Raw genomic sequence first — 15233 nt, 5'->3', positions numbered from 1 at the left:
TCTGACGGCTTGGAACGCACGCCATATTGACGGTACAGAGTGGTAACATTTCACCCATTCAACCTGTTTGTTTGAAGGCGAGCAGCCCCAGTGCCGGGTCAGGCACATGACAATGTAAGGAGCCATTTGGCTATGTTTTTTAAACACTTTTTTAAATAAATACAGTATTATGCTATGGATGTCTTTTGCTCTTTCCTATATACCGCTTGAGACTGTGAAGGGGGATATGTTGTCCTATGCACCCATGTCAGCATTCATGTGAACAGGCACTTACCTGTACAGGCGTTGGTTGACTTACTTTTTAATTAAAGTGGTCAAACGAATCTGGTAAGCAGATTGTATATTCATTTCACGATTGGGTGTCGTTGCATTGAGTTCCTTGGTGGAGGTATATGCAATCTCCCTCTAATAATCTTCATCACATTCTGTAAGATCTTTTATACTGGTGGATTTGGGATCACTTATTAAAGAAGCTGTATTGGCATATTGATGGGACTTTGTGTGATTGGAAAATTTTAGGCAATCTTTGAAGGAATTATTTATATGTCACTTGATCACTGAGTGGGAATATTTGATTATTGTTTTCACCTATTTTTATATTTTTTTATATTTTGGATGATTGTGTATTTTTTATTTATGGTTGAGCAGATAAGATTTACACTATTATATTTACTAAATTATTTTAATTTATTCTCATTTAATTTGTCTATTCTCAATTGAAATTCTCTCTCCACAGCAACACTACTTTCATAGTTTTGATGGAGCTTGTTCTCGGGGCTTTAGAATTTTAAAAGTCCATGATGCCATCAGTCACCCGCTACAAGACATATTAGGCCTCATGCACACTGGATGTTAAAATAATGTTATAAAAATGGCCATCAGCTTTGCAGTGTGTTTTTCAAAGTTTTTTAACATTTTTGCAATAGCGTTTTTTTTTTGTGTTAGCGTTTATTTTTTTTCAATGGATCAAAAACCCTAAAAACCACTGGTGAGCCACGTTTTTTTAACATTTTTAGGCATTTATCATAGTTTATGGACGGTAGAGCATTTTTACAGCTGAAAATAGCTGGAAAAACTCCTCTCATAACCCACTAGTTCTGGACGTTTTTTTAAGCTAAAAAGCACCCCAGCTAAAAACTGCTGATATCAGCCTATGTGTGCATGGGCACAGAGGATAACATGATGGGGAGTTTATTGACTGTAGAAAAAAAGTCTGAAGCCAAAAACATCTGCTGTAAAAATGTCCGAAAATGTCTAGTGTGCATGAGGCCTTAGGGTGGCTGCCAGCTGCAAGTCCAAACACATTACATTCTGTTCTTATAGGACATCCTGAAGACCAAATGGGAGATGGGAATTGGTGTGGCTGCACAGCCCCGCAACTAAATCAGGCAGTGTTGTCTTGATCACCCACTTTTTACATTGATTTTAACTGATCAATGGGTACTGAGAAGATCAGTAGCTCTGGGTACAGAGAGCAGGCAGGGGAGACTGCCTCCTCAACACCATGCAGTCAGTGGGACTTCTACCCCTATATTTGGATCTATTATCATTTGCAGAAGAACAAGGGAGAGTACTGGAAAAAGAAAACAGGTTTTCATATAAATTAGCTTTTTTCTGTACTTGCTTAATTTTGATTTTTGCCTGGAGATAAGCTTTAAAAATTGTATTCTGTACCTTTTATTAGAGGAACATTTTTTTAACTTATACCAATTTGTACTCATGTGGCAGAAAATAGGTGTTATGAAAATTACAACAAACTATAGTACATTTATAGAGGAAACACAGGCAGCTTCATTATAGGATCCTATTACTGGACCTCAATATTAAGCTCTTAACGTGTCAATATTCTTGATAGGGATTAAAAGAAATGAAGCAATAGAGTAAGCCCTTGTACACATGGTCGGACATTCCGACGGAAAATGTCCGATCGGACCGTGTTGTCGGATAATCTGACTGTGTGTGGGCTCCATTGGACTGTTTCCGTCGGAATATCCGACGGACAGCGTTTTAGAGCTGGGCTATAAAACTTTCCAACAACATGATCCGATCGGACTTTGTCCGATTGTGTGTAGAGAATTCCGATCGGACAAAGTGCCACGCATGCTCAGATCAAATTCCTAGACCAAAGCTATTGGCTACTAGCCTGAACGTAGTCCCGTTGTAACGAAACAACGTCGTCACGTTACGTACGGTCGGATTTTCCGACAACTTTGTCCGACCGTGTGTATGCACCACAAGTTTCTGACAAAATCCGTCGGACAAAATCCGACGGATTTTGTTGTCGGAGTGTCCGACCGTGTGTACAAGGGCTAAGAAAGTAAATACTGCTATACTGTATGTCTGTGATGAATTGCAGAAATAAACCCTGCCAACCCAGTGACTACAACAGTTGATCAATTTGGTAATGCCAAATTTGCTCAGATCTGAAAGTATGGTAAAATTGTTCAGAATCTAGAACATCTGGTTTTACTGTCTTGTGGGAATGTTGAGATACCAACAGAGATGGTTAAGGGTGCTACATGTTTATTTTTAAGCTTTAACTGAACTGTTGATGCTACAAATGTAAAAAATCTTATTTGCTTATAATAATTTGGCTTATAATGAAGCAACCCAAAATATCAGGAACAACTTCTGCTTGCACAGAGTTAGAAAATAAGAAAAGAAGAAAAAACATCCCTGCAGTATTTGAACTAAATTAAGAAAAAACATTAATTCCCAAGATATGAGCCCAATTTATTCAGTACTCACTCTGTACCTACTTGAAAAGGGAAATTAGCAGATTGACCATAATGATGTACTGAACAAAGAGGTAGACAGCTTGAAGGAATGGCGTAAGAAATGAGCCAGGTGGACAGTCTGGATCATCTTCACAAGCTTAAAAGAAACAGAATAAAAAAGGTTATTTAGACCAGCATAACCATTATAACCATCATGCCTAAGCAAAACCAAAACCTTGTAATTCAACTCCATTAAAAATGCTATGTATGGAACTCAGAATATGTGAGTAATTCACAAAATTTTCCAATTTTAGACTTCGGTTAGGACCATTATACTCAGTGGCTCCAGTAGCATCCATAAGCAGCTTGTATAATTTCTATAGGCTAATAATATATGTGTGATGAGAAGTTAGGCTTAAATTGTAATTTATAAACAGCCCTCAATAAGCTAGCCTTTCCCAACTAAAATCTCTGAACTGTGAAATGTGAAATGATCTATGCCTCCATAGCCCTCTAGGTCTTTGAAGTGCACCTGTGCCCAGAATTAACAGTAACGTCTGACAAACCTCAAACTTTCTGGAGACAATGGGCAAGGTTATAAAGAACACAATGCCCCCCCCCCCCCCTCCACTTTCTCCAAAATTCATACAAAAGTTTAGAATTAAATACTGTGTTATACTTGTTTTGCTACACCTGACTAAGCCTGACTATGCTCAACATACAGAATCACATTTTATTCTAATTGTCCCTGTCCAGCCCTACGCTCAAAAAAAGCCAACTGGAGCAACTGTAAATACAAATTTTTTCACCTGAAGAACTCCTCTCCTCTTTTAGAACATTTCCCCTGCACTTACCAAGCTTAGGAAACAAACTCCTGAAGCTTGATACAAGTGTAAAAAATGATGCACACATGGATACATAAGCATTCTTTGAATTACTCATCAGTGCATAGTTCCCTTCATTGTTATTTTGTACTTTCTTAATTGCCTATACCATGAGATAAAAGCGATTTTTTAAGAGAGATAACGTTTTTGAATAATTTATTGTGTATGTATGTATGTAGTTTTTTTTCTCATGTGATATTTGAAAAGAAGACATACAGTATCCCACAAAAGTGAGTACGCCCCTCACATTTTTGTAAATATTTTACTATATCTTTTCATGTGAGAACACTGAAGAAATTACACTTTGCTTCAATGTAAAGTAGTGGGTGTACAGCTTGTATAACCGTGTAAATTTGCTGTCCCCTCACAATAACTCAACATACAGCTGTATGTCTAAACGAATGTCTAAACTGCTGGCAACAAAAGTGAGTACACCCTAAGTAAAAACATCCAAATTGGGCCCAAAGTGTCAATATTTTATGTAGATTATTTCCCAGCACTGCCTTGACCCTCTTGGGCATGGAGTTCAGCAGAGCTTCACAGGTTGCCACTGGAGTCCTCTTCCACTTCTCCATGATGACATCACAGAGCTGGTGAATGTTAGAGACCTTTCACTCCTCCACCTACCATTTGAGAATGCCCCGCAGATGCTCAATAGGGTTTAGGTCTGGAGACATGCTTGGCCAGTCTATTAATTTTACCCTCAGCTTCTTTAGCAAGGCAGTGGTCATCTTGGAGGTCTGTTGGGGTCATTATTAAGTTGGAATACTGCCCTGCGTTCCAGTCTCTGAAGGAAGGGGATCATTCTCTACTTCAGTATATCACAGTACATGTTTGCATTCATGGTTCCCTTAATGAACTATAGCTCCCCAGCACTCATGCAGCCCCAGACCATGACACTCCCACCACTATGCTTGAACGTAGGCAAGACAGACTTGCCTTTGTACTCCTCACCTGGTTGGCACCACACATGCTTGATACCATCTGAACCAAATATGTTTATCTTTGTACCATCAGACCACAGGACATGGTTCCGGTAATCCATTTCCTTAGTCTGCTTGTCTTCAGCAAACTGTGGGCTTTCTTGTGCATCATATTTAGAAGAGGCTTCCTTCTGGGATGACAGCCATGCAGACCAATTTGATGCAGTGTGCAGCGATTGGTCTGAGCACTGACAGGCTGACCCCCCTCCCCTTCAATCTTTGCAGCAATGCTGGCAGCACTCATACGTCTATTTTCCAAAGACAACTTCTGAATATGACGCTGAGCAGGTGCACTCAACTTCTTTGGTCGACCATAGTGAGGCCTGTTCTGAGTGGAACCTGTCCTGTTAAACCGCTATATGGTCTTGGCTACCATGCTGCAGCTCATTTTCAGGGTCTTTGCAATTTTTCGTATAGCTTAGGTCATCTTTATGAAGAGCAGCAATTCTTTTTTTCAAATTCTCAGAGAGTTCTTTGCCATGAGGGGCCATGTTGAATTTCCAGTGCCCAGTATGAGAGAGTGAGAGGGATAACACCAAATTTAACACACCTTCTCCCCATTCACACCTTGGACCTTGTAACACTAACAAGACACATGACACCGGGGAGGGAAAATGGCTATTTGAGGGGTGTGCTCACTTTTGTTGTCAGTGGTTTTAACATTACTGGCTGGGTGTTGAGTTATTTTGAGGGGACAGCAAATGTACACAATACAAGCTGTACACTCACTACTTTACATTGTAGCATTTCTTCAGTGTTGTCACATGAAAAGATATAATAAAATATTTACAAAAATGTGAGGGGTGTACTCACTTTTGTGAGATACTGTATATTATGTGCAATAACCATTAGTGAACTTATCCCTAAATTAAACACTAGAGAGCAAAAAAATAAATCTTAACTCAGTAATGTATAGCAGACAAGGAGAAGCAGTTTCTAGAGCACTACCAAACACTCCAGAACTACACAAAGAGTCAGGTCAAGACATGAACTTTACTACACAATATTTAGAGAGAAATGTGTTATTTAATGGTTACTTACATGTTTTATTCACTCTTGTAAATACTTCTATGCACACACATTGGTATTAATTTAGTGAAGTAATAGAGGCTGTTCTCTTAGAAAAGTATATTTTCATTTTGCAAACTAAATGCTAGTAAATAAAGGTGAACCTGTGTTAGACTTTATCTTATTTGCTTAGGTCAATGAACATCCTTTACTCCTTTAGTGAATCAAGCCCTTTGTGTACTAACCTATATATGTAGAATTTATAGTAGCTCTTATGTGATCCTAAATATAGTGGGCACAGATGCATCTCCCATACTACACAGAATGTGTATTATAATCTTACCATCTATTTCTGAAGCATAGACTTCACCAAACATCATCCAGTATGGCTGAAATACAATATCTCTGGCCAACGTCCAGGAAGGAGGCTCTAATGGGGAAAGAATTGCTTTTCTTGCTACTCCAAAGGCCAACAGCACAATGGCCATAATAACCACAATGCCAAACATATTTGAAGTCTAAATACAAAAAAATGAAAATAAAGATATGGTAAATATTATTATAAGCAGTACTAGAAGTATACCTAAGAGGATTGCCTGCTGTAAAAAAATAAAATGTCCATATTAACTAATTTCAATCATGTGCCCCATGATAAGGAGTGATAGGGAAACCAACCTTATCTATTTGCTAAAGTCCACTGAGTGACATGGGAAACCATTACCTGTCAGGTTATATTGCCACATTGGATTGGATACTTGCAAACAAATAAATTGTAGCTCAGTCCAGGATAACCCCTTCTATCCTCACTGCTCACAGCAGGGCAAAACTGACAGCTGCCTGCATACAGACACTGCAGATAAGTCCTTAAGATTATAAGATTGAACAATGGTCAGTCTAAGTCACCGAGAAATGGTGGAAGATGAAGCTGGTGTGCCTTTTCATAGACCATTTGGAATAACAAAGTGCGAGTCAGTCTAAAAGCCAGAACTACATCCAAGCAATGGAAGGAAATCTCCTGCTGATAAATTAGAGCCAGACAGAAAGGTGGAAGAATGATGTTCTGGTTGAGGTAAAAGGCCAACTTGCTTAGGTAGAACATTACCTTATTCTTGAGCAAGACCAGAGAGATTTTGTAAATGTTTTGTTTGTTAAAACAACCAGCCCAGAAACTCACCATGTAGAGGTGATGGTCACAAGGGATATCACTTTATGGTTTAGAGTGGAAAGTAGAATACCCCTGAGAGGTTTGTAGGGCAGTTTCTCAAGGGGCAATATTATCAAATTCAGATCCCATGGATTCACAGGAGAGTGAACATGGGGGGGGGGGGGGGGGGGTATGTGGGAGACACCCTATACAAAGTTCTGATGAAGAAATGTCAACTGTCTATACCTTGGATGTTATTGGGTAGATAAGGATGGAATGTGAAGTTTTGCCCAGTAAAGGATCCACTTTTGTAGCAAGACTACAGGTTCCTCCCTGGTGGTTGATGTATATCACGGCCATGGCATTGTCTGTATGAATCTGTATCAGATGACCCTTTGGCCAAGAGCTCTAACACTGCAGGAACAACCAACTGATATTGAAGTCTGGTACACCTAGGACTCCTTCACAGCCTAACAGACTGGCATCTGCCATGAGGGTCTTCCAAATGATAGGGAAAAGGATTCTCCCAACTCCGGAGTCAGATTCCTGAGCCCCCAAGACAGGCACAACCAAGTCTTCTGTGCCAGACATCCACAGACTGGACTGACTTGTCCTATAATGACAGAACGTTGTGTTGTAGGGATCAGGAATGAAACTGAACTGCCTTGGAGGAGGATATCATCAGCCCAAGGACTGTCATGCAGAAAAGAAGAGTCAGGCAACTGCTGAACTGAACTGGACTGGACTAACTATAAATAAGGGAGCATAGAGTTTAAACATTCTCCTGAGGAAGAAAAACTGTGGCTTGAGCAGTATCTAAGACTAGAGTCTGAGTTTCCAAGCAATGAGTGGGATTTATAAAGTTCCACCTCAACCATTTGAAGGTCTGGATGGTCAGGAATACATTTTACTCCAAAATCTGTGTCAGCCGTTTACTCAGCAGTAGGTAGTCTAGATCTCTTAAATTGTAAATGCCTTGAGAGCACAGTAAGGCCAGTACTGTGGCCAGCACTTTGAGGAACACCTGAGAAAATAGACTAAATGGCAGAGCCACAGAAGGTGCAGGAAACATAGAAATCGCCGGTAAGCTGGAAAGATGAGGACATGCATGAATGTGTTCCTGATGTCTACAGAGGCCATAAAGAAAGGCCACAGAAATAAATTCAAACCATCTTTCCATTTCTTTCTGCAGACATAAATGTACTCAGATTTTAGCAGATGTAAACGGGCATACATCTGTCCACCCATAGACATTGTGGTTCAGTCTGCATCTCTCTGAAAAACTGGCAGATGGATTCAGAGTGAAAGTTCATGTGAAAAGGCCTTTACAGTAAAAGACTTCAAGTGTCCTGCAATGGATGAGAAAGAAATCATACTTTCCTGAGCTGTTGATGGATATCTAAAAAATTATGAATAAAGGCATATGATAATGTCTCACTTTCTCTCCAGCAATTGGTTCTCTGGAATTCTGCTTTATTAGTCACTTGATTTTATTTTACAGTAACATTTAAAACATAGGGAAGCTGTATGCAATACAACAAATGTATGCAATAGAAGGTACGGACCTAAAATAAATGTCCAACTTTCACCTAAAAAAAGTTGCAACCACCTTCAATAGCGAATAAATATACTGCAGTGGAGAGACCCAAGTGCTCGACCCTGACAATTTAAGGGGATGATTGATTGTTTCGGATGGAGTAGAGAAGGATTAAAATCCCTGAACTTTTTTTTTACTGCTATGCACAGCTCAATTAAAGAAAGTTTATGGCCACGGCATACATTTTCATTTTATAACATCAACATTGTAATAGCAATACAAACAATGATTATTTTTGACAATGCAATATAAGCTTTCTTGATAAATCTCCTTTCATGTTGTGAGTTCTGGCTGTCTGCTTTTTCCCTAACTTCATGGATTCTGTGCATGCTTTACAGTTTCTCCTTAGCTGTTTACTTTCAATTTCCAAGGAATATGCATCCCATGGTACCTTGCTGCCAGCAAGCAGTGATTCCTGTACTGACTCTGCCTCCTGCAACGCCTCCTCTCAGCAGCTCTGTAGTTCAGACGGCACGCAATATGAATTATGTGACACCGCAATGTCCATCAACAGGGTAAAGTGAATATGTGTAGAATTCAAGGTGTAAATGATTGGATCTTCACAAAGTAAGTTTAAAAACTTCAAGGCCATTCAAATTTAATAAAATTAGGCTAGAAATAATTGAACTACAATTTGCAAATGATAACATGATTTTTTCATATTAACCACAGATACACTTGCAGGCTGGGTTCACACTATTGGAATTGGATGGGGGCATCCAATTAGCATAGCAGGAGATTGTGACCGGCTCTCTATGGAGCCAGTTGACACATCTCCATAGCGGCTCTGGTGCGAATTGCATGGGAGTCCTGTGCATCTTTTGGTCCGTTTCAGGTCTGAATTCAGACAGAATTTCGGGCTTAAATCAGACCTGAAACAGTGAATGGAGACACACTGGACTCCTGCTGTGAGTGGCTGTGTTCTCCAGTGTGAACCCAGCCTAAATAAGTTTCCCCTTACTGCTCCAGGGACAACCTTTATCAGACAGGAAACAAGGGTAAGTCTCTGCCAAAAACATATACTGCAATACAATTGCTTTGATTAGCAGAGTTGCTAAAGTAGAGTAATGCCACGTACATACAACCAGACTTTTTGACAGCAAAGGTCAGACAGAACGAATCCGTCGGACAATTCGATCATGTGTGGGCTCCATCTGACCTTTGCTTGCCAAAAATCCAACGGACTTTAGAAATAGAACATGTTTTAAATTTTCCCGCTGGAACGCAACCGGACCAGGTTCCTATTGCGCTGGTTCTCAGCGACAGGGTACTGTACATCTCGCGCTGGCTGCAATAGGAAAAACACATTTTCCTATCGCAGAGAGTGCAAGAGGGAATGCCGTCCAAGGGCATATTAGGCCCTTAGGTCTGGTATGGATTTTAAGTGGAATCCCCTACGCCGAAAACCCCCCAAGGTCCATACCAGACCCTTATCCGAGCATGCGCCCCCCTACCCCAAAGCACCCACCCCCCATGTTGAGGGCATGTGGCCTGGAACAGCTCAGGAGGGGGGGCTCGCTCGTCCCCACCCCCTTTCCTGACTGGCCAGGCTGCGTACTCGGATAAGGGTCTGGTATGGATTTTGGGGGGATCCCCACTTTTTTTGGCGTAGGAGTTCCCCTTAAAATCCATACCAGACCTAAGGGCCTGGTATGCTTTTGGAGGGGAATTCCCTCTTGTGCTCGCTGCGATAGGAAAATGTGTTTTTCCTATTGCAGCCAGCGTGAGATGTACAGTACCCTGCAGCCGAGGACCAGCGCAATAGGATCACCCTGGAAACATTCTCGCAGGCAGGTGCTGTAGCTGCCCTTGCGTCGTATTTGGTCCGTCGGACCAGCATACAGACAAACTGGTTTCCCACTAGGAACTAGGTCCGGCGGAGTTCCTGGCGGGTAAATTTAAAACATGTTCTATTTCTAAAGTCCGCCAGATTTTTTGCACGCAAAGGTCAGATGGAGCCCACACATGATCGAATTGTCTGACGGATTTGTTCCGTCGGACCTTTGCTGTCAAAAAGTCTGGTCATGTGTACACAGCATTAGTATACCATTCACAGTGTAAGGAAAGTTGTTAGAAAAATGCTACAGGCATGATAGTTTTAGACTGTCAGGCCAATGGATATATGCGTAATGAAAAATCTCACCTGTTGTGATTAAAAATGTTTGCATATGCCAGAGAGCACTTGGAAGATTCACACTGCACAGTTCCACATGATTTGGGCACTGTGCATTGGTTTTATACAGTATAAGCTACATAATATCTTTAAGAGGTATGGGTTTAGTTTACACACATTTTTTTTTTTTTTGTGCAAGTGTGAGATTGCGCTAGAAGGACAGTAGAAAGTATATCAGTAGTATAGATCATATGGGATGACATTAAAGCCTTATTTACTGTTGTGAGTGACTCTGCAAGCAAATGTGCTGCAGCTGTACAACTCCCCTAATAGAATTGATCTATGGCTATAGATTACTGCAGAGAACACAATCAAGAAACTAAGTCAGCATCTACAAATATAAGAATGTTAGTCCAGAAATACTGATTTAATCAAAATACTGGAATCTTTTAAGTTTAGTTAGTAAACTATATTCCTAAAACGTGTGATTTATTTTCAGAGCCCACACATTTTACTTATCATAGGATGTTAATGCCAATCAATGAACCCTTACCATCTTCCCAAGCATGGTTATATAAGGTCCAGCCTTCTGGTTTACTGCAAAGAAATCGAGAAGCTGTGTGTACCAAAATATGATATCCAGACAGTAGATAAGCCTCCCTGCACTTTGGAGAGGTTGGTCAGCCCAGCGCAAGGCAAAGCCAATTACAAATAAAATAATTCCAATGCAGCCTGTGAGATTCCAGTATTCATTAAGCCACACTTTGATTTTCTGGCTGAATTTTCCAGGTTCAGACATAAAAACCTAATGGAGAAGAAAAGTGAGGATAAGTGGGCATCACTGAAATTATCACATTCTTCCTGGTGCATAACATATTAAGACCATTGTGAAAAGAACACAGCAAAGTTAAAGTGTATGTCTAGCCAAAACTTTATATTTTTTAAAATTTTGGGTAGGGTGAGCAATGCCCTGTTGGGCATGTACTGCTATGCAGGACTCTGTTAAACATATTTTATCTCACTTACTGTCACAATAAAGCACCAGACAGGAAGTAAGGGAAAACCTACAAGTGGGTGACAGACAGCAAAAAAAAAAACTGACTGGAAATCTGGCCTTTTCTAATTTTATATAAAAAAGCAATTTCATTATTGCTATGTTGCTGTTTCAGATTTTGACTGGATATACAGGTACCAAATGAAATAGTTTGGTTTACAGCGGGTGCTTATGTAAAAAAAAAATTCACGTGTTCCGAAATACCCTTTTTAACCACTCTCATTTTATAGATTTTTCTGTTAAATTGTATTTGCACTTCCAGATAACAACAAATGCCTATATTCTAGGATTACGGATGTCATTGCTGATATTTGAATTGCAATTTTGTTGCTTGATTTGGCTTATGTTGAAAGGATTTATATTTGTCAGGGAAGCTAAAGTATATGCGGTAATTAGGATCATCTCATAGAGTTTTTTTTCAAATTGAAATCTTACATAAGAGCTAAAATGTAAACTCTTGCTGTAAACAAAAATAAGGTCTAAAGTAAAATCCAAATTCCGAGACCTGTAAGAAATCCTCTAATTTTCTTACAGATGAAAATACTCAATTGCTATTATGACATATTACTGGGAAGTTGATCAACCTACTTAGGAAAATGGAACATTTTGTCATACCACCATAATTGTTATTAAAGCCCCAGTAGTTATAATTTGTAAATCAATGCAAAAGAAAAAAATCCTCCTTGTTTTAAGATGTTAAAAATGGAAACATTCAGGAAGCTGAAGAAATCTGCCCTGTACACACGGTCGGACATTCAGACGACAAAATCTGTCAGATTTTTTCCGAAGGATTTTGGCCCAAACTTGTCTTGCATACACACGGTCGCACAAAATTGTTGGAAAATCCGATCGTTCAGAACAAGGTGACGTAAAAGAAGTACGTCAGGACTATAAATGTAGCCAATAGCTTTTGTCTAGTAATTTATTCTGAGCATGCGTGGCACTTTGTGTGTCAGATTTGTCTACACACAATCGGAATTTAAATGATCAGATTTTGTTAATGAGAATTTTAGATCCAGCTCTCAAACCTTGTGTGTCGAAAATTCAGACAGAAAAAGTCTGATGGAGCCCACACACGTCCGACCGTGTGTACAGGGCATAAGAATTACAACCAAAGACATGCAGGTAGGTTAATTGGCTTCTGTCAAAAATTGGCCCTAGTATATGAATGGGGACCTTGGATCATGGGCTCATTGAGGGTAGGGACTGACATGAGTGTGCAATGTACAGGGATAGGGACAATTGTAGACACTCACTCAGGTTGAACTGGATGGACTGGTGTCTTTATTCAACCTAACTAACTATGAAACTATGAAACCACCATTTAAATAAATCTACTTTAAATAACATTGGCAACCACACAATTAATATATTAGCACAGAATTCTCATCCCTTTCACCACTATGCAGATACTTTATTCAACAAAGAAGCAAACTGACTAAGAACACTTTGTAAACATGTATTAGCCCTCAAGGGGTAGTTTAATAAGTATGTGTACAAGGCTGAGCACCTGGAAGGTTTTAAACATGTCCTGCATCATAATATAAGCAATTATGCTGTGTGTGATCTCAGTGATAAGAATGTAACACATGTTCCACAGTAACAGCTCATACCAATTACCTGATAGCATCTAAAATGAACACCTTTGTAAAATTAACATAACATTTCCAAGCCTGCTTACAAACAGATGCTGAATGTGCTGAAAAATAAAAGAAAGTCCTTACAAAGAGCACAATTTGCCAAATGTCACATTAACCTTGGCATACTTCACTGACCTAGTTAAAGGGAATTTCACTACCGCATCACAATATTTACAACTGACGGTGATACTGGCTGGGAAGGTGTTTGCACAAGTGAATGCATGTATTATATGACTAAGCACCACAATTATCACTGGACTCCAACCAGATAAAAAACAAAGTTTATTTCAGTTATACATTCATTACAGGCTCTTTCACACACAAGAGGCAATAACTTTAAATGCAATGGTGCTGTGGTTTTATTCTCTGTAAATGGTATCCCAACCCATGTTTGTTGCTGAATGCCACAAATCGCTGTAATTCACTACCATATGTTGTGTGAAAATAGTGCAGGTCCAAATAAACGGGTATTTTAACTCAATGCAGATAATTGTGTGCATTAAATGCACTGCAACGGACAACACTGATGTGAATGGACCCCAAAAAATTTTATTTTCACAGTTCAAAAAGTACCTGAAACTGACTTTATATTAGCTTTGTGTAATCAGTAGCACTCAGAATGAGAAAGGGAGGGAAATATTCTAAATTTTTCAGGCATTACAGCACTGAACATGATTCCAGAAAGAGAGCTCCAGGATGGGCTTGTCTTGATTATCTATTCACAAGCTGGGTATGGTCTAAATCAGGCCCTGTTGCCTAACTGCAGTGTAATCTGTTTATAGGTTTCATGCAAAGCAGGACTTGGCTGTGCTGGCTGGGAGGGGACACTTTTGGTGGGAAAGTTTACTTTTATGAAGGTCAACGGTGACTTAGCAGCTTTAATGTTTAGTTCCACAAAGCCTCTACATGAAAGCTCTTTGTGAGTGAAAGTTATTGCGGTGAGAAGACTTCCAACGTGTGGTCTCTAGTCTTTTAATTAAAGTTTAGGTTAATTTATTCTACATATGACAATTACTATTATTCACATAAAGCAGTGGTCATCAACCCTGTCCTCAGGGCCCACTAACAGGCCAGGTTTGCAAGATAACTGAAATACATGACAGGTGATATCATTTCCTGCTCAGTGATTGCAATATTCTAGTCTGCATCTCCCCAAGTTAATACATAAAACTGGCCTGTTAGTGGGCCCTGAGGACAGGGTTGATGACCACTGACATAAAGGATAAACATTTCCAAAAGATATATATTAAAAAATGACAGTTGATTATTATTTTTTAAAGATTTTTTCTATTGCTGTCCATAAAAGCTGGGATTTCCAGGCACTCATAGACAAACTATACTGCCTTGCTCCTGAATTATAATAGATTAGTATTTAACATTACACTATTTTGTAAGTGAAAATATAACGAATAGTTCATATTTTAGATGCTTTATAAGAACATACCTCTCGGACCTTCTCAATAGCATTGGTAAACATGTAAATGATGACCAACCACTCCTGAGCACTGGGTACTGGCTCCAACTTCACCAACACAACATAAGTAAATAGCATAAGGAAAAGTAGGTATGCCATCTGCAAACAAGGCCAAATACATCATTAAAGACTGCAGGACATATTATTTCTCATTTAATTTATAACAAATTAATCAGAAATATTCATTCTTTTTTTTATCCAATGTATTACAACACAATTTTGTGCAAGAGCAGCGGGTTGTATAGAGTGGCAAATAACAGAGTAGCTTGGAGTAGTGTGAAGGTGAAAGAAAACTGGGGGGCACATTATAGTATCAGATGTCAGACTACTATTATCTTTTTGAACAATTTCAAATGCTGTTTTGGTATACAAAGTATATGTATCAGGGACTTTTCTAGAGCTTGCCACCCATGCTCTTGGGTCTCCTTTGCAGTAGTTGCTGCTGTTAGGTTGGTTTCAACACTATGTGACAACAGCATTTCTACTGACTTTCTCTAAAGCCCCATACACACTATCAGATTTTCTGCTGAGTTTTTCCTTCAGATTTACCAAAACCATATAATATGAGGTCAAACCTTAAGAGTTTCAATGTGTATGCAATCAGGCAGGCTCTTGCACT

The 15233-nt window shown here is 39.4% G+C and overlaps 1 protein-coding gene across 5 annotated transcripts in view; it reads right to left on the bottom strand.

Annotated features, from left to right (window-relative positions):
• The window catches only part of TRPM6 (transient receptor potential cation channel subfamily M member 6), a 332641-nt gene that overhangs the window by 158954 nt on the left and 158454 nt on the right, over nucleotides 1–15233 (bottom strand). For all 5 annotated transcript variants that reach the window (XR_013272142.1, XM_077474929.1, XM_077474927.1 and 2 more), the window contains exons 20-23: nucleotides 14585–14713; nucleotides 11000–11251; nucleotides 5936–6110; nucleotides 2760–2874 (exon numbers count right to left, since the gene is read on the bottom strand). Coding sequence is in view for 4 of the 5 variants with exons in the window: in XM_077474929.1 (XP_077331055.1) it covers nucleotides 2760–2874; nucleotides 5936–6110; nucleotides 11000–11251; nucleotides 14585–14713 (671 nt within the window). In the remaining variant the exon portion in view is untranslated. The remainder of the gene's footprint in view (nucleotides 1–2759; nucleotides 2875–5935; nucleotides 6111–10999; nucleotides 11252–14584; nucleotides 14714–15233) is intronic.

The sequence above is a fragment of the Lithobates pipiens genome, unplaced genomic scaffold (genome assembly GCF_037356315.1).
Source record: "Lithobates pipiens isolate NorthernLeopardFrog02 unplaced genomic scaffold, aLitPip1_a1.2 Scaffold_13, whole genome shotgun sequence".
In the NCBI taxonomy this organism is placed as follows: domain Eukaryota; kingdom Metazoa; phylum Chordata; class Amphibia; order Anura; family Ranidae; genus Lithobates; species Lithobates pipiens.
This window is presented reverse-complemented; position numbering and strand designations above follow the sequence as displayed.